The sequence below is a fragment of the Haliotis asinina genome, chromosome 10 (genome assembly GCF_037392515.1).
Source record: "Haliotis asinina isolate JCU_RB_2024 chromosome 10, JCU_Hal_asi_v2, whole genome shotgun sequence".
Lineage (NCBI taxonomy): Eukaryota > Metazoa > Mollusca > Gastropoda > Lepetellida > Haliotidae > Haliotis > Haliotis asinina.
Genome location: NC_090289.1, coordinates 42,060,017 through 42,079,163, shown reverse-complemented (window position 1 = coordinate 42,079,163; position 19,147 = coordinate 42,060,017). Strand labels below are relative to the sequence as shown.

The 19,147-nt window shown below is 39.2% G+C and overlaps 1 protein-coding gene across 1 annotated transcript; it reads left to right on the top strand.

Annotated features, from left to right (window-relative positions):
- Nucleotides 1-307: 307 nt before the first annotated feature.
- LOC137298499 (O-acyltransferase like protein-like) lies at nucleotides 308-15,679 on the top strand. Its single transcript, XM_067830788.1, has 15 exons — nucleotides 308-869; nucleotides 1,735-1,937; nucleotides 2,365-2,446; nucleotides 3,529-3,619; nucleotides 6,901-7,151; nucleotides 7,583-7,750; nucleotides 8,398-8,494; nucleotides 8,622-8,726; nucleotides 11,202-11,370; nucleotides 11,865-11,947; nucleotides 12,376-12,477; nucleotides 12,936-13,059; nucleotides 13,571-13,763; nucleotides 14,494-14,636; nucleotides 15,234-15,679. Exons 1-15 carry the CDS (start codon nucleotides 368-370, stop codon nucleotides 15,351-15,353), a joined length of 2,433 nt encoding a protein of 810 aa, XP_067686889.1. The 5' UTR covers nucleotides 308-367; the 3' UTR covers nucleotides 15,354-15,679.
- Nucleotides 15,680-19,147: the final 3,468 nt, after the last annotated feature.

The following is a 19,147-nucleotide window of genomic DNA, read 5'->3' as shown; positions in this document are numbered from 1 at the left end:
AACAACACGGATGTCAATAACTATTGCACCACATTGTACAAGACTTATGTCCGAGATATCGGTCAACCCTTAAAAGCATCTGTTGGTACCCGCAATGTATCTTCATCAAATCACCATCGTAATATTTATGAAGATTCATCTTTTTGTGTTTTACAACATTTCGTCAATTATTAGCATAATATTACAAGATAATTTCTCACCCTGTCATCAACAGTGTGTTGACTGTTTTACGGTAGCCCTGTGAGGCGGCCTAGTTATCAGCTGGATGTTTACGTTTGTTATCTTCAACCTATATACTTCGGAACGTTACGCACTCAATGAGAGACTACACTCACACTTACGTCCCCTCGCCACCGTGACAAAGAAGATGGGCTGTTCTAGATACTTGGTATCAATATCACTGCTTCTTCTTTCTTCAGCGTTTTCATGGGCTCATAACCCGAATTACAAAGACGAACAGATGCCAGCCATCCTTCCAAAAGATCAAGTTGCAGCGCAGAATGTACTTCAGAATAGCAGATCTTCAACTTCGGGTTCTACAGATAATATTGTGGTTCCAAGGCAAAGCGGGAAGCGATTAAAGAGAAGAGTTAATGCTTCCACTACAGATCGTCCAGAAACTTTAATCCAGACACTCTTTCGCAACCCTCAGACTGCTTCTTTGTTAATGACCCTTATAGGAGTCAGTGATGTATCAAATAATAGCGAAGAGACACAGTTTCAAACGTTGCTGCCGACACTGGAGGATGTGTTGTCAACGGTGCAGTATTTCCTGAGTCCAGAGAGTCTTGAGAGCGAGGACCGATGTACAGCTGACGTCAGCGCATATCTGCAGGGCGTGGGACAGGGTCAGATGTGGGCCTTACAAAGTGAGTCTGACAAATACTGCAACCACAATATAAGATTTCATCTTTTACCATTTTAAAGATTAACCAAATATGAATGCAACCGCGCAGCTTTCTTTGCATTTAAATCAGATATTTGAATCATAAAGAGTGTCCATATCTATTTCATAAATGTTTCTTTTAATACGAAAGTGGTTGAAAGTGAGATACCGTGCAAAGCTTTACCTAGGATATTCAACAATATCTTCCTACAGCTATATATTTTTAATCAGCTATGGTGTTTTGATTCTATGGACTAAAATGTTTGAATCATAAAGAGTGTCCATATCTGTTTCATAAATGTTTCTTTTAATACGAAAGTGGTTGAAAGTGAGATACCGTGCAAAGCTTTACCTAGGATATTCAACCATATCTTCCTACAGCTATATATTTTTAATCAGCTATGGTGTTTTGATTCTATGGACTAAAAGGTTTGACTCTGACAACATAACGTTGTGGCGCGTCTAAAGCTCACTGAGAAAGTGTGGGTGGGAAGGGTCTTAGGAATAGGGCATTTAGACATGAAGAAAGCATCCTCAGGCGACCTTTATTGTCAGTTTCATCCACAAATGCAGATGTCTCATTGGCGCCAGTAATAGAATTTATCTATATAGGTATATCCATTAACTGATTTTTTCAATAACGGCTACAGTAAGCTGTCTTATTCCAATAATATTCATGGACTAGACAGTGGAGCTGTGAGAGTGCCTTACCTTACTTTTATTAAAACCCAAACTCAAATCATGTCACAGCGGGATTCTGCTAAAATTAGAAAACTAGAAAAAAGTAATGTTTTCGTCAGAACACTAACACAGAACACGAGCACATGAAAGTACATGATTTCTTGCAGTGTTGGATGCATCAGGCAAGCCTGGTAGGAGCATACTCCAAGGTTCGTTGACGTTCCTGGGTAACTACGACGAGTGTCTACGTGTGTCCCACCCTGTAGCTAATGGAAGCATAGGTCGAGTGATCAAGGGCAACTATTGCCACTTCGTCTTCACCACTCCGTCATCACTCAGCAACTTCACAAATGGACAGATGCCCTTCTCAGTAAATATGGTTCCCTGAAAAAATATGTTTAACTGAGGATCAAAGGGATATATGCTGACTTCCCGTTAAACTCTGAAATTTGAATATGTCTATTAAGCCATCAGTCCTGCAATAAAATAATTTCGGTTTTAATTTCGTAGTAAGAAAATGAGTTATGGAGTTATGTTAATGTCGAAATATGATATGGTGACATCACTTATTCAGAATTTGATGATACAAAAGGTATTCTTCCACAAGAAGCTAATTCAGGCCAAAAATTCAGAAACATGAATTAACAAAGGACTTTTGCATGTACTTTGTCAAAACATATGGATATATTTATCAATATTAATGTATATTTTAGTTAACTATTATTGCATCAAGGGTACCGTTCATTACCCCCGTAATGTGTACGCCATAGTGACAGGATGTGCTCTTCTTCCCTTAGCTTGGTCAACCAACAATTCAATGGGGTCTTTGTCTTCCTGCTTCCTGCAATGACAGTGCTGTGACTGAAGCCGCCACAAACTGTACGTAACCTTTTTTCATCCAACTATTTAAGTAAGATCCGAGAACATCCGGGTTAGAACTGATCATCAGTAACCCATGTGACGACTAACGGGATCGGGTGGTCAGATTTGCCGACATGGTTGACACAATCATTTCATCGCATCTCAAATACGTACATCAGTGTTCATATTGTTGATCACTTGCCTGTCTGGTCCGACTTGATTATTTACTGACCTCCGCCATATAACTGTAATATTGCTGAGTGCGGCGTAAACTAAACTCACTCAATGTTAAATTCACTGCATGATTAAATATCATACGACATATTCCTGTCACACTAAATGGACTTTTACCTCTCCTGGTATGATTTATGTGAATGAGGTAAGTGAACACTGAAAACTGCTATTTACAAAGAGATAAGAAAGTCAGATATTAGTTTGACTCATAAATTTTGTGCCTGCGATATTCTAAAATAGCGAACTGACACACAAACCACAACTGACTTAACCTCCACACTTGAAGTCTCAGTAAAAAGCCCCTAACGAGAGTATTTTAGTATGCCTCGCGGAGTCAGTTTTTGTGTGAAAAGAAAACCTCTTTGGGCTGTATTTTAGTATATCACGACTAGTAAAAAAATACAGGCCCTGCTGGGAGTATTTTAGTATACCACGAGGAGTCAGTTTTAGTGTGAGAAGAAGGCCTCTTTGAACTGTATTTTGGTCTATCGCATGGAGTCAGTTTTATGTGTGAAGAGAATTTCTTTGAACAGTATTGTAGGAGATCACGGCGTATGAGTTGTGTGTTAAAAGAAACCAATAAGTCAATTTTTTCGTATTTCGCGCGTTGTCAGCTGAAGGTGAGACGAAAGCCTCATTGCATTGTATACCTTTCATATCATGAAGAGTCAGTTTTAGGTGAGAAGAGGACCTCTTTTCGACAGTATTTTAGCATGGTGAGGCGGGCTAATGTGAGAACAACACCTATGCCTCAGTCAAATGCGTCTTCAAAAATTACTTTTGTCCAATACGTCCTCAAAAATACTTTTAAAAGAAGGACACATGAACAGGTAATTATTTGTTGCGTGTGTTTCGTTTGTTTTCAGTTGTAAAAAATATTTCTGGTGTTTCTCTGGTCACTGCGTACTTCACTAAGCTCTCTGACTGGGAGGAAGACGGTACGGCTGTGGCTGCAGTGTACGTAAAATTAAAATATGAAATACAATTTGTCTACAACTCTTGATCAAAATGACAAACATCTAAGCTAACATGCCATGGTAGCATAGTGACCAATGAACCTCACTGTCTGGTTTACTTGGCACGATGCGGTGGCCTACACCGACCCAAGCAATGACTGGAAAATGGCCCTCTCCACAAGACGAACCAACACGGCGGACACAACTTGTATTTACTGCAGAAAACCCGAACTGCGTGTTTTTTCTCAGCATCCCCATCAGTGTTGCAGCTGTGTGTATGTCAGGAGAATATGACGTGTATGTCAATTGCTACTTATAATGAAAAGAAATATATCTGTTTCGACACTCGATAGTCTTCGCTACAAAGGCGAAATGTAAACAATGACATAGACGAAATGTAAACAATGACATACTGCCCATTCATAAGAACGGTAAGTGCGTTAACAGCACGCTATTATCTACCTAGTACATTGAACTGAACGACCGCAATTGTGAAATATCCTTCGTATCATTAGTTTTGCTCATTTTCCATATTGATCAGAAATATATCGAACGCGGAAAATAACTCTTTTGATGCGTAATAATGATGTTCAATGGTGGGAGTAGTTATTAGATCTGAAATTTGGCCTCTGTACTTTATTTTATATGAAAAGATAGTGTTTATTCTTTTAGTTAAAAAATTCATCATAAAATAGATTGCGTACGAAAAACAATTAATTTATTGAAAAGTGGGCTTCTTTTAGGGCTAAATGGAACAGCCATAAAGAGGAAATATTAATATATTAATATTAATATTATAATTAATTTGTTACAGTGTCCTATATCATTCGAACACAATATTTAATTTTTTCGGAAGGATGGTTTCATGCAAAATATAACAGAGGCCGTTGTCTGGCAACTTCAGTCTGAGGTTATACACCTTTTTAATTCAGATCACACTGTTGGTATATTACCAACTAAGTACGTAAAATAACAAAACAGGAAATAAACTGATAACGTTTTCTGTCCCCTATAATCATGCCCATGTGTTTCATGTTGATGTATTCCTTTTAACGCCCAAAATATATTAATGACATATCTATACTTTGTTATCAATATTCAATAATGTGTTTGAGGAACAAACACATTACAAGTATAATAACCTTCAAACAGATTGAAAAAAATAACTAATATAAAATTTTGTCATAAATGTTCAATATGTCCATTTTAAGCAGCCACTTAAGAACTGATCCTTTTATATCGATGAAAATGAATAGTGTTCGATTTGATTAGGACTGAAATTACAATGGAAAATTGGTTTAGAACATATGTTTCTAAATTGAACGCCAGATTACTGATTCTAGTATGTCTGACTGTATGCATTGCTGGTAATGTATACGTGAGACGTATGTATGTTCACTGCAGAATATAACCTATATAGTCACTGAGCCCATGAAGACTCGGGTTAGAACTGATCCTCAGTTGCTCGTGACTGACTGGATTGGACAGACTGGATTGTCTGACTGTTTACAAACCGCCGCCATATAGCTACAGTATTGCTGAGTAACGCGCAAATTCACTCACTCACTCACTCACTCACTATACGTTCACTGGCTGTTGACATTGTTACGGTTAAAAATTTGCCGTGACAAAAGGTGTAAGGAATCCCCTCAGACCCAGCAAACTATAACACTGACAAGTCTGAGATTTTCAATAATTGTGTATTGAGCAAAACAAAGGCAAAACTATACAGATTCGCAAGAGAGGTTTTATAAAGAATGCCAATGAGTCAATTCTAAAATAATGGGTCACAAATATAATGTCAACTCTCCGAAGTCTTGATATGACAGTGAGAAACAGTAGAATGTAGCACAACGAGCGGTCAGGCAGCGGTTATGCAGGTCAAGCACTGACAGAGATGCAGAGTGATGTACTCCAGTTGTCTATGTGTAATTCCATGTCGACATCACGGCAACTAGCCTTTATATATTCATTCAGTCATTTCCTGAAAGTTCGAGCACATACGACCATCGCCACTAACGTGGAAAGCTCTATAACAATAGTAGTCTCGTGTGTTATTTTTTTTCAAAGGCAGGTAACTCTAGAGAACTACCTTTAAGGCCTGCCGATAAAATAATATTATTAATATCGCTCAAAATTTATGATACGGAATGTGACCCATAATTATCATTCAAAACAATAAACGTTGTGACCCAATGATAATTATTACTTAATTATTAATACAATTTACAGAAAATACACTCTCGTAATAACATCAAATGGTATAATTAATGGCATTGGTCAAATCTATGCACCCATATTATCATGATTATAATAATGATTTTGTTAAACGGCTTTCCCGATAGAGATGTTCAAGTGGCCTCATATCAGAACCTATAAATGACCCAACGATTTAACATCATTTTAAATGCGTTTATTCCAAATGTTCGTTTATTGGTGTGGTCGTTCATTTCCGTATATTAGGTATACAATATCTTCTTAATAGCGATTAATATAGCGGTTAATATATTAACGCACATAATGGTGCTTGCAATTTCAGTGGTGTGTGGTGTGTTACTGTTTATACGTCGCCCTATAGAAAATCGCGTAAGCCTGATGAAAAAGCTAAGGAAAACATCCTGCATTATGGAACCGGCATTATGTAGTCATGGCGTGGGTTCTTATAGCGCCAGCGCAGCATACACAGGGAACCAAGCTGTGAATCTTACTATTTGGATATGGTGAATAAGTATAGAGCATGGCTGTAGACTCTTTCTGGAGGTCGCCAAAGTATATGGTTTCACACATCTGTTGATTCCAAGACAGTGAACACTTCGTCTTTACGCCTTTAACTCAGGGGGAAGTCAAACCGAGCTTTGGGCGTGGATATTTGGGCTACGACACTGGTTCTTTGACGACCTAGCCGGTCCTTAATAAATATACTTCATTCACTTCATCGTATCATCTAATCTCGTATACTCGTCCAAGCATGTATGATATGTCATTGAACTCTTCATTGTCTTCCGATCATTCTTTGTCATTAGATTAGGGGCGGTGGGATAGCCTAGTCATTAAGTGTTCGCTCATCACACCGAAGATCCGTGTTTATTCCCCACTATGGTACTGTGTGTGAAGCCCATTTCTCGTGTTCCCAACCGTAATACTGCCTGAATATTGCTAAAAGCTAAAAACACGCCCACTCTCATTATATTCGCTATGTGTCATTAGATTCGCCATTTGTCATTAGATCCGCCATTTGTCATCAGATTCGTTATTTGTCATTAGATCGTCATTTGTCATTAGATTCGTCATCTGTCTTGTGGTCGCTCTGTCTATTGTTGGAACGCTGTACGACATCATTACTGCCGAGGTTGAGCGCTACAGACAGAAATATAACAAGGACAATGAAAGCGACGACAGTGGTGCATTAAATAACGAAGCCTACGTCATCGACGATGATATTCTACAGGAAAAGGAGAACAGTCATACATCTAATGGATTGCCAAGAATTACAGTGGGGAAGATCTCCCAGTCTCAACCAAAGGAAACCATTGGTTGGTACATTCAATATGTAACAGAACATAAGAGGGAAAGCAGTAATGTTCTCACGGCGTAGGTTTAGTGTGATTTACCTGAATCTTCATTTAATCTCCAATCAGTTGCCTGTTTCATCTGCATCATCATATGCAAATTAACGAGTGTTTGAATGAGAGAGAAGCATGAGCAAGGGATTGTGAGCTGTGTCCACCATATCACTCAAGGAACCCCAATAAAAGCACTGATATATTGTTCCAATACGACAAGGAGATAACAACGACAAAGCCAGGCCAACACGTAAATAATATGCTGTATTATTACATGACATCATGTCGTCCACATTTTTAATGCATTACCTGATAGAACATGTCCCACTCACTGATAATAATGAATGATAAGGAGGCTTGTTTACTTTCTGTGCCTGTGTTTACTGTGTTGTATTTGGCAGGTTTCGGGCGTCAACTCCTCCTGTCGTTCTCCGTCAGGAGGAACACGGAGAAGATCCTCAGTACCAGAACAGGAGATGCTAACCTGGGATGTATCCATGGCATCCGAGTACTCAGTATGGCGTGGGTCATCCTCGGACACTCAATGACATGGGACAGCTTGAGTTCATGTGCGTCAGAATTAGTCTTCTGTAAACCATGCCTGTGTAAGAGGCGACTAACGGGATCGGTGATCAGACTCGATGACTTAGTTGACACATGTCACCGTATCCCAACTGCGTAGATCAATGATCAGTCACTGGATTGTCTGGCCCAGACTTGATTATTGACAGACTGCGGCAATACAGCTGGAATATTGCTGAGTGCCGCGTTACGCAACAAACGTGTGTGTTAATGTGACTTTAATAATTATTACTTCAGTATTTGTGATTGTTATATAACAGAACCTTTCCCACAACCACTGGAAATCTTTATTAAAGGCGGAGTACATGTATATTGAATGAAAAGATAAATAGTCTGTGGTTACTTATGTAGAAAATTTATAATAATTCCAATGTATTCACGATCCACGGTTATTCTAGTTCCCTTGTGTCGATGTTGTTGGAGACTATCTAAAACACCAGTTGTATCGAAAATGTGAAGTAATAAGTAAGACTAAAGACATACAACAACTCTAATTGAGGACGTTTCGCAGATCCTACGTACACAGTATATAAATATATCGTGTTCTGAAGAATACACTGGGATTGTCGTAAAACGTGGACATTACAAAATTGCTCCATACGGTGAATGTAGATGTTTTGACCTGTGTTGACAGGGGAAAACAAGCTCGACTATGCCAACTGGATGAGGCGTTTCACAATGCAGTTTCTTGTCAATGGAACTCTGGCGGTGGACACTTTCTTCGTACTCAGGTAAATTCACATACCATTCAACTTTTTTATGTTCATGTGTTTTATAAGAAAAAAAACAAAAGTCATTCCTACTTCACTAATTATACTTAATTGATGAGTTATTACTCATTGTAAATAATTCATTCAGCGGCTGCTTGTTGACCTTCCTGTTCCTGAGAGAATGTGAGAAGTCCGCCAGAGGGAAGCCTACAGCCAGACAAATGGCCATCTACTATATTCACAGATGGTGGAGGTAAGGGACTATAACAAGAGACTGTAGCACGTATCTGAAACGACATACACGATACTGAGAACACATACATGAAACTACGTAGCTAAACCTGCACATACACGATTCGACATAGTCAATACTGCAAGCACACGCATGAAACTACAGACAATACTGAAAGTGCTTGTATGAAACTACACTGCTAAAACTGAGAACATATACATGATACTACAAAGACAATAGTAAGAACACATACTTGAAAACAAGCCCATGGTAATGACAAATCTATTAACGCGTTCAATGAGAACCGGAAAGATGGGTTTCAGGCCAAGGGACGCAACGCTCCACAGATTGCCTTGCAGTGCCTTGTACGACTGGGTAACATGTTTATATTTACAGAATGTAATCGTCCCTAAATCTTGCCTGTCAGTTGTGTTGTCTTGTAGTTTACACAGATATGATGTGCCAGTGGTTCTCACTTCAATTTACCTCTAATTAAGTTAGAGGCACCTAGTGGTTAAAACGTCGCGCCCGGGTTCGATTCTCTACACGTGTGCAATGTGCGACGCCCATTTCTGGTGTTCCTCGCCGTGGTATTGCAGGGATTGCAACCTAAATGTAAACCAACTGACTAATTAGGTTAGGGTTAGATAGCGTTTATCAAGCTCTTGCTCTTGCATAGGCCCGGAAGCCGATGTTAAATACGATATAAACTGTTCACTGGTCACAAGGAGAAAAAGGGTGGATGTTCCCTCGATGCTTGCTTATGTTCCCTGACCCGCGGGGAACATAAACATCAAGGGTACATCAACCCATGGGCCTCGAACGACCAGTGAACAGCATATGTATCTTACCGGGCACCTCAATGTTAATTTCGAATTGTCTGAAGCATGGGTACAATCTTTTGTAGCCATCGCTACATTTTGCAGACAAGAAAAACAGATTTAGAGTTATCTCCCGTCCACCGATATGCATTCGCAAAACATCGGTATTTTCCGCAAATCATACGTGATTCAATGGTATTCAAGATAAATGATTAATACCAAAAAGTACCGAAAGAGTTAAGCATTCCGAGCGGGGTACATGGAAATGTTACTTGTAAGCGGGTCACATTGAAAACATCAGAAGATCCCTCAGCCAATCATTTATATACAGTATGGTTCAAAATTATTGAGAATAGCTAAAGCATTTCATATTATTAAACGAGAACAAATCAGATAAAATTGAATGTATTGTGAAAGTGAACTGACCTTTTCATGTTGTGTAGGTAACAATTTAATATTTTATCAAGTCTCCTTGAGCTTCACGGCACAGTCTAAGACGGGTAGGCATACTTCCTATCAGAGAGGTTAGTGTCTCGTGAGTTATGCTGTCCCAGTATCGGACCACTTCTCTCTTCATGTCTTCAATTTTTGTCAACCCCTTTTGATTCACACATTCCTTCATCATCCCCCAAATGTTCTCAATGGGATTTAAGTCAGGACTATATGCAGGAAATGGTAATGCAGTCACATTTTTCTCCTGAAACCACTGCTTGGCATGTTTTGCGGTGTGTTTAGGATCATTATCTTGCTGCAAAATCCAGTCATTTCCATAAAACACATGTGCACTTGGAAGCAGAAAATTATCTAATATGTTAGTGTAGCGTTGACTTGTCAGATTTCCCTCAAACACACACAGCGGGGTCGTTCCTAATAAGGATATCCCTCCCCATACATGAACCTTTGGGCTGTATTTAGGTCGTCGATACAACGGTGCTGACGCAGACTTTGTCAATATTTTCACATTATTGGGATATACCCATATTGAGCTTTCATCAGTAAAAATCACATTTTCCCAGTCAAAGTTTTCATGTGCCAAACACCACTCAACACGCCTGTCTTTATGTTCTTGTTTCATGAGAGGAGAAAGAATTCCAGTCTTTTTCTCCCATCCAAGATCAATCAAATTTCTTCTAACTGTAGATTTTGATACAACTGTTGATCCCCTTTCTATCATTTCATACCTGATGTTGGAGATGCTTGCCCTTTGCTTTTTAGACGCTAAAATTCCCAGCCGGACGCGATCTGAGAAGTCCAATTTTCTGGGTCTCCCTGCTCCTTTCTGATGCCCCAAATCCTTTCCCTCTTTAAAATTCTTCCTAATCCTATACACAGTAGAAAGAGGAGTTCCTGTTCTCTCTGCCAATGTATTTACATCATCAATTTCTTGATTACACAACTCAAAAATCAACCTTCTTTTATCTTCAGCAGACATTGTTGACAGTGCTGAGGAAAATGACGTCTGCTACAAATTCAGGGGAGGTAACTCTAATTGTACTATACTCAGTAGGCCAAGATGAGTTACCTCCCTTATACCATTACTTAGTTTTAAGTATCAGTGAATCAGTTGAGGTGTTAGGATAGCTCAAAGTAAGAAGAAAAATTCTCAATAATTATGAACCAGACTATATAAGATAAAGTCCGATGTCTAATTTGTATCCTCGTTGTGTTTCTACAGGTTAACTCCAGTATATATGTTCATCATCCTGTTCTACAGCGGTTTGTTGGGTCATCTTATTCAAGGACCAGTTGCTGAATCCAAGAACCTGTTTGATAGGGACAACTGTCGACAGAACTGGTGGACTAACATACTATATATTAATAATTTCTACAGTTTTAAAGACATGGTAACTCCAAAATACCATTGTCCTGCATAGGTATATTGTACATGTATACCTATTATAGGAATTAGGTGTTTTTAATTCTAATAAACAGGTTAAGAATGCTAGCAGCTGAACAAAATGTAAGGACATGTGTTTTCGAATCCAGATTAAAACTACCCAAAAATACTGATAAACAGATTTTTCAGAAAGTGATTTCATTTCAGTGTTCTAACGACTAAGAGGGTAACACAATTCGTAACCTTTTTCTTACTTTAAAAATGGACATGTATTGATGGTCTCTGAACAACTGATATATAACCGACAAAAATGCAGTCAATATTGATAAGAAATTGCCACCCAAACCAGAGTGTAGTGAACAATTAAGCATGCGTCCATGAATCATACTGACGATGGTTGAGAAAAAAACGTTTTCATTAATGTAACGTTACTTTATTGTCTTATACTTAATGTTGATCTTTACATCAAGATGGTCCTACCAATGACACGTGTCATTCCAGTGCTTCCCTGCCTCCTGGTTCCTGGCGGCGGATATGCAGTTCTATGTGATCGCTCCTCTTGCCTTACTGCCGATTGCATTCGGGTAAAGTGAACTGAGAAAGCGAGTATGAAATCACAGCTCTCATGCGCCCATCACGAAATATCAAGGCGAAGGTTTTCAGTCATGGGTTCACGCATAGTACCTACGTCAGGAAGTAAACCTTTAGCATGACGAGCGAACGCTATAACATACTTTCGAAATGTCTTCATTATAATATATGAAGTCTTCAAACAGTTTCAAGTAAGACTTGCTTGTAGCGACATCACAACGCGAATGTGAAAAGTAGACTTCATGCAACTTCTCGGAAATCGAACCAGAATCTTCGGTGGAACGGATGCTTAAACCACAAGACTTTATATGTTAGATTCTGAATACATATCGTAAATCTTATATCAAGGTGTTTAACTTGGATACCTCTCAAACATAAAGAACAGAATTGTATCGTATTTGTTATTGCTTCCTTATCACAGGATTCGCTGGCTGGGATACAGTGTCATGTGTCTCCTGGGCGCGGTCCATATTGGAAGCTACGGTTACTTGGAATGGAAATATGAAGGTGCCACTCAATTTGTGTAAGTAGTTTCTTCCTTTTCGACATACACTTCATGTGTTAAATCCTGTATAAACACCGTGTAAGTTATAGCCTAATGACGTCATAACGTCTTGTTAAAGAAGGTAAGGGTCACAGGCAGGACAATCGACCCAGGCATGCTTGTAAGTTGTGTTCTCAATGCTTTCCAGATTCCTATCATTGTGTGCTTGTATTGTTCAGTCAGCTGAAATTTCGACGCCCGTCAGCATCCTACTCATGCTCGTATTGGCGTAGGGGCGTTGGGTTATCTAATTTTCCACATGGATACAATGTGTGAAGCCCATTTCTAGTGTCCGGCGTCATGATTTTGCTAAAAGCGATGTGAAATGAAATCTCAGTCGAAATGATAAGATCTGATAATTTTCCCTTTCAATCCGTTACTCTGTGATGCTGGTACTAACCAAGTGTTTATGATTGCTTTACACCAAATTTACCTAGGGATAATGGTGACTCCATGAACAAGATCTACACCTTACCTTGGTGCCGCGTGGGTGTCTTTGCTGTCGGCATGATCCTGGGTGCCACCTTACAGAGGACCAAGTGTCAGATCAGGATGCCAAGAGTAAGCAAGCCTACGTAAACTGTTGCTGCTGTGGTTGTTGTTTGTCGCCGCACTCATATTTACAGTGGTATGTAAATATTCCAGTCTGGAGCAGAAAATCCAGTGATTGACACTATGAGTATCGATATGATGACAACTCACGTCAGGGAGAATGAGCATTCGATTGCCGTTATCTGACTCTTAAGACTAACATAGTTAGTTGGTTTGTTCTATAAGGTTGCACAGCGATATGTAAAAATTCAGGCATGGACCAGACAACCCAGTGATCAACAGCATGAACACCGATATGGGTTGCGATGACATATGTCAACCAAGTCAGCAACATTTACCAAACCGTTTAGGGGATGCTCAGGAGTATATGCTACTCAAATAATGTAAAAGAACACCATGCTATTACAAAAGAACATTTTTCAAAACGAACATTTCTGTTATCAAACATTATTGGTACAACACTCCAAAGCCACAAAACTCACTGGTCACGTGTCTTACCTGCGTTTTACCTGTGTTTCAGTATGTTCTGGTGCTTGGGTGGCAGGTGATCATCACCATAGGGTTACTGTGTACCTATGTGACGTACGACGACTTTGGCGAGGGTCAAACACCATGGGACGTGGATACACGGATTGTACACGAGACCCTGTACCGACCACTGTGGGGGGTGTTTGTTTCCTGGGTCATACTAGTCTGCTGCACTGGACATGGGGGTGAGACATCGTGGAGAGATTTAGTTTGAAGACAGGGCACGTCCATGTAACCATATGGAAGAGTAGTTTGTGTCCTGGGTCACACTAGCGTGCTGCAGATGACATAGGAATAATACATCACGGAGAAAGAGAAAGTAGAAACACTGTACACGTACATCTGGGTGGGTGGTGATTATTCTGCCCTGGGTCATACTTGTGTGCTGCTCAACAGATGGGGGGAGGGCGTCTGTACTTCGCTGTTTGTGTCCTCGACTATATGAATGGTATACCCCATACTCCATATGGACGTTCATTTAGCGTGACATTTAGATATCAGTCTTCACATACACTGTGCATCCAAGATCACAACATAATTTGGCATTGGCACTATCGATTGTGGGGGTCTTGAAGAATCGATATGTAATTGCGCATGGCCACGAATGAATGGGAACGGTCATCATCTACGTCCATTTATGAAAGACAAAAGGTCCGAAGAAACGTTTTCCAATATTTATATAAAAGCTGTCATCCTTGTATCGAAGTCTTTCTGTCACCGTATGCTTAAGCGATAAATTAGAGCCATGACCAAAGCTCTGGGAAGATCATCAATTATGCATTCAGCAGATGATGAACTGCTAGATCATGCTTTCAGTTCACGGTACATTGCTTAACCTTTTATTGGATTATGTATATTAACTTTAGTCATCTATTCAATAGATGACGTATTGTGCATATGCTTTGCTTGTTGAAGGTTTTGTCAATAGTATCTTGTCCTGGTCTGCGTGGATACCACTGGGTAGACTGACGTACGGAGCCTATCTCGTCCATCCAGCGCTTCTCTCCTACACCGAGTACTCTGTGAGGTCTCTCAGATATGCTGATGTCACTTATGTTGTACGTATGCATAGTTTGTTTATGTTTTGTTGTTAAACGCCACATTCCGTAAAAGCCTTGTAATATGTCATCGGTCCAGTCTGGACCAGACAACCCAGTGGTCAACAGAATGGGTATCGATCTACACAACGGGGATACGATATCATGTGTTGACCATACTCTTGTCTACTAACTGATTTGGTGCATATACTGTTATTACTTGACTGAAGCGCAAACAAGCAGACAAAAAAACAACTTGCAGTGATTAAGAGTGTAGCTTTACGGAATACTTTTTATGCAAGTGCCTGTGTGATTTATGCGTTAGCGTGTATTTTGTTGTCAAATGTTTTCTGTTCTCCATGCCCCGTGAGGATCCAGGATAGAATAAGTCCTCAGCGACCCACAAAAGGCAACTACGCTTGTCGTAAGAGGCGACTAACGGGATCGGGTGGTCAGGCTCGCTGACTTGGTTGACACATGTCATCGGTTCCCAGTTGCACAGATCGATGCCCATGTTGTTGTCTGGTCCCGACTCAACTATTTACAAATCGCCGCCATATAGCTTGAATGTTGCCGAGTGTGGCGTAAAAGTAAATTCACTCACTGTTTTCTTGACAGAGTTATCACTTCCTCGGAACATTCACCGTGTCCTATGCCTTGTCCTTCATCACATGTGTCCTAGTGGAATCTCCTTGTCTCGGGCTGGAGAAAGCAGTTCTTGGCAGACTGAAGAAATGAGACAACCTCAGACATTCGCACCAACAACTTTATCTTAAGCCCGATTCGATTAGCAGGATACTATAGTTTGTAAAAGGAAGCTAAGCTATGAATGAATAGGCAATAGGCGAGATGGAAGCATCGAGACGCAATCACGATGGATAATGGTTCAAGGAATCAAAGTAAAATAATTTAGTTGATATACTTTACCATGTAGTCTTGAATGTTTTACAACAGCTATATATATAAAGACTCCAAATAATTGATGATGTTGAAGGTTTACATCATGATGTATTCTATTAAAGAAGTGCATTCATGAAAACGACATAAAATATGTTGTTTTTCAATACATGTGTTGTGCTGAATTTCAAACGACTGGCGCATTTAAGTGAAGGAATCTCTGCACAGCCACCCATTACTCAGAGATCGTGGTGGTGTGTGGTCCTGTGCTTTAGAACACTGGTCACAATCGGTTGAAGTTAAGCAACCTTGGACGCGGAGAGTCCTTGGATGAGTGACCGTGTTTGGCAGCTTGACTCCTGGTAGTTTCCAGGACTTCAGTCCTGCCCCACAACATAACACGTGTGATGCATGTGGTCTTACCTTAGGCAAGTGATTTTTTTCAAAATTGTCCCTTGTCACCCAACAGTAAATGGGTAACCGGAGGAATAAGTCATGTGTCTATTAACCTTCCTCAAAGGCAGCTTGGATTTGACGGGGGATAATAATTGTGCGCTACGAGCATATCGTAGGTATGGATTTAACACACCGCAAAAGGAATAATTATGAAATATAATCATTATCATAATCATGAAGTCATTTTAAAAGCATATATATCATACATGAGATACATACAAATTCATCGATAGTTCTGTAGCATTGGGTCGCTGTCATCTCTGTGATTAATTGTAAGGGTCCTAACCAAAATTGACACAAGTCAAAATGGACACAAACCCTTGTCGAAATGGCCATACCAAAACGTCAAAATGATCATACCGTAAAATCAAAGTGACCATATCAAAAAGTAAAAGGACCATACATTATTTTTTCATATTTTTCAATACATTTTTTTATATTTTTCAATACTCATAATATTTGTATTATTTGATATATACATGTAAAAAGGACAAAAGAATTGTTGTGTCAACACTTAATCAACTCATATTTTGAACAAATAACAAGTATGTATGTATGTTGTTTATTCATGTACATGCACTTTATTACTGTTTACTTTTACATGTAGATCTGTTCCATGTAGATCAGTCACTTTTCAAGTAAAAAACTTGAGCATTCCATTGGTCACATCATTTGGGCACACAAGCGGAGATGTTCCACAGGGCTAAGCTTTCCTTCCTAGAGACGCCAGGCCACGATTCACGTTATTAACGTCGGTCTCCAGAAGGGTGAAGTGTTCTTCCACTTCAAAATTCCCGTCCTCGTCTTCCGTTGCTTCCTCAGACAATTCCGTTGCTCCCCCTACAAAATCTACAACTTCTTTCAACACCACCATCTTCTACATGCGTATGAGAAGTGTCAAGTTCTACAGCTGAGCTTCCTAGGGTGACAGAGAATCTACCAACTTCGATATGAATTGAGTAGGAACATCTGCAGCACGTAAAGGGAAAGTCGGCTCCGGCTCCGCTATCAACAAGCTGTAGGCAGTTCTTGACACTCCGGTATCACAAGTCCTGTGGGTCAATCTAAAAATATCAAATAAGTAACAGTCTCAAAGTATCAATTAGGAAAGTATTTCAATAATAAACATCAAGTTTTGTGTGATGTAACTTTCTTTGTTATGAATATGTCAAAACATTCTCATATTACATTTTGTGAATACATTTAGGTGTTGGGTTTTATGCCTCTAAATGATGCTGCTTTGGGTGAATGTCATAGACATGGTCTGTTTATTTTCATGAACGATGTATTACATCTTCGTTAAAATTTTTAGCAATGCCAACTGTTATATATTTAAAATCAATGTTTTTCACTATGTAAATCATTAAATAAATGTAATAGTATAACTTGGACAGCAAAGGTGAAACGCTTTTAGCTATGGTGTTGGTTCAGTGTGTATCACACATGAAGCGGGTAATAAAACATGTTTCTCATTACCTTTTTACAAAGACCTAAATACTGAAATCAAGAAAATTGTTTTTCAAAAATTTGTGATTCAAGTAAATTGTGTATTTGTAATGAATATAAATTTCCATTGTCAATATTATTTTCGTGCTATCCTACATAGACTTTTATGTTTATTACGTGTATGTGAGCTTCTTTTAATGGTTAATATTGGCAGACAGTGTGGTAGACGGTAGTAGAATATGAACATTTTGTGCGTTAAGTTGTGTAGAAGATGAATATCATTGTCTTCTAAAATATCTCAGATCAACATATATGCCAGGGTATCATTGTAATTCAACCATGATGTTTAAGTTTAAATATCAATAAGATAAACATTTTGTTAAATTTAGCAAAATTTATTGTTAAAAAATGTATTTCTCAGAAATCTCCATCTGTCATAATGATTATTTTGAGTTATGTTGTAAAGACCGAAAAAAGAAATTGAATTTCACAGTTATGTGAATATGGGGGATGATGTGTCTTCACAATCAATCAATCACTCACTCACTCACTCTGACGGAGTTACTCGTCTATTAAAATGTAACTGACGCAAACAGATAGGCATGAGCAGTTTATAAAATCTCGAAATGGACATGTTGTGTATTGACAAAGGACGAACAAAATATTATGCCGATGTTGACATAATCTGAAAGACTCGATTACCCGAATATGGATCCATAAATCCACCGTCACCATTTTTAAAAAAAAGACCACATTGTATTCACAAACGTAACAAATAGTTTGACACGTACAAATGCATAATGCCTTTGCTGAAAAACGGATTTGAACTAAATGTATTGAGAAACTGATACAGTAATTATTCGCATTTCAACCTATCTCCGGTTACTTCAGACCAAAGTTACTTAGTGCTGAAACTAGAAACAATGTCTTCTGTAAACACAGGGACTATGGACGCCGACCTTCTAGACTAAAGCGAGTCACGTAGTATTGGTCAATGATTATCGCTTAACTGTGGTAAATACACTCCCTGAGCAGAGGCTGCGCGGTTCACATTACACAATCTATTTGCGTTGCAAGTTAAGTAATAATGTGTTTTGAAAAGTGCTGAGTTCACAGGCACACAAGGGCCCATTCGTATGAGGCGTCTTTCTCCTACCTTAAACTGACACGCCAGGATATGACAGAAACACCGTTCAAAGTGACGCAAAAGCTTATACGGGCGGTGGGGTTAGTCTAGTGGTTAAAGCATTCGTTCGTCACGCTGAGGACCTGGGTTCAATTCCCTACACATGTACAATGTCCATTTCTGGTCTCATAGCCGTGATATTACTGGAATATTGCTAAAACCACACTCACTCATTCACTCACTCACTATGAGTAACACAATGTATAAAAGGTTATCACAAACTCGCCGTGATTATGTTTCACGGCCGTCAGCGCCACTTGTGGAACCTGTTTATACATCTGCTGCTAAGTACATCTGCTCTCTCAGACACCAGACGATATCAAATATACGAGGACATTGCACTGCTTGGCAGATGTTTCGAATTAAATTCTATGACAAACCCTTGCCATATGATTTGAATATACAGTTAACAGAGTAAAAACGTAATTTCATGTTGAACAGGGCTAAGTGGATCACAATATTGAGACTGAAGGTGATATTGGTGAGGCGTATTTGGCGCTGGGAGGAGCACATGTCCGTTCATCATCAACACGCCAGAGATTCTCGT

Bases quoted from the DNA above. Each gene is read 5' to 3' on its own strand.
- LOC137298499 (XM_067830788.1), top strand. From the start codon at position 368: ATGGGCTGTTCTAGATACTTGGTATCAATATCACTGCTTCTTCTTTCT. The intron at 12,478-12,935 runs GTAAGTAGTTTC...AAATTTACCTAG, and splicing joins GAAGGTGCCACTCAATTTGT to GGATAATGGTGACTCCATGA. The intron at 14,637-15,233 runs GTACGTATGCAT...TTTTCTTGACAG, and splicing joins ATGCTGATGTCACTTATGTT to AGTTATCACTTCCTCGGAAC.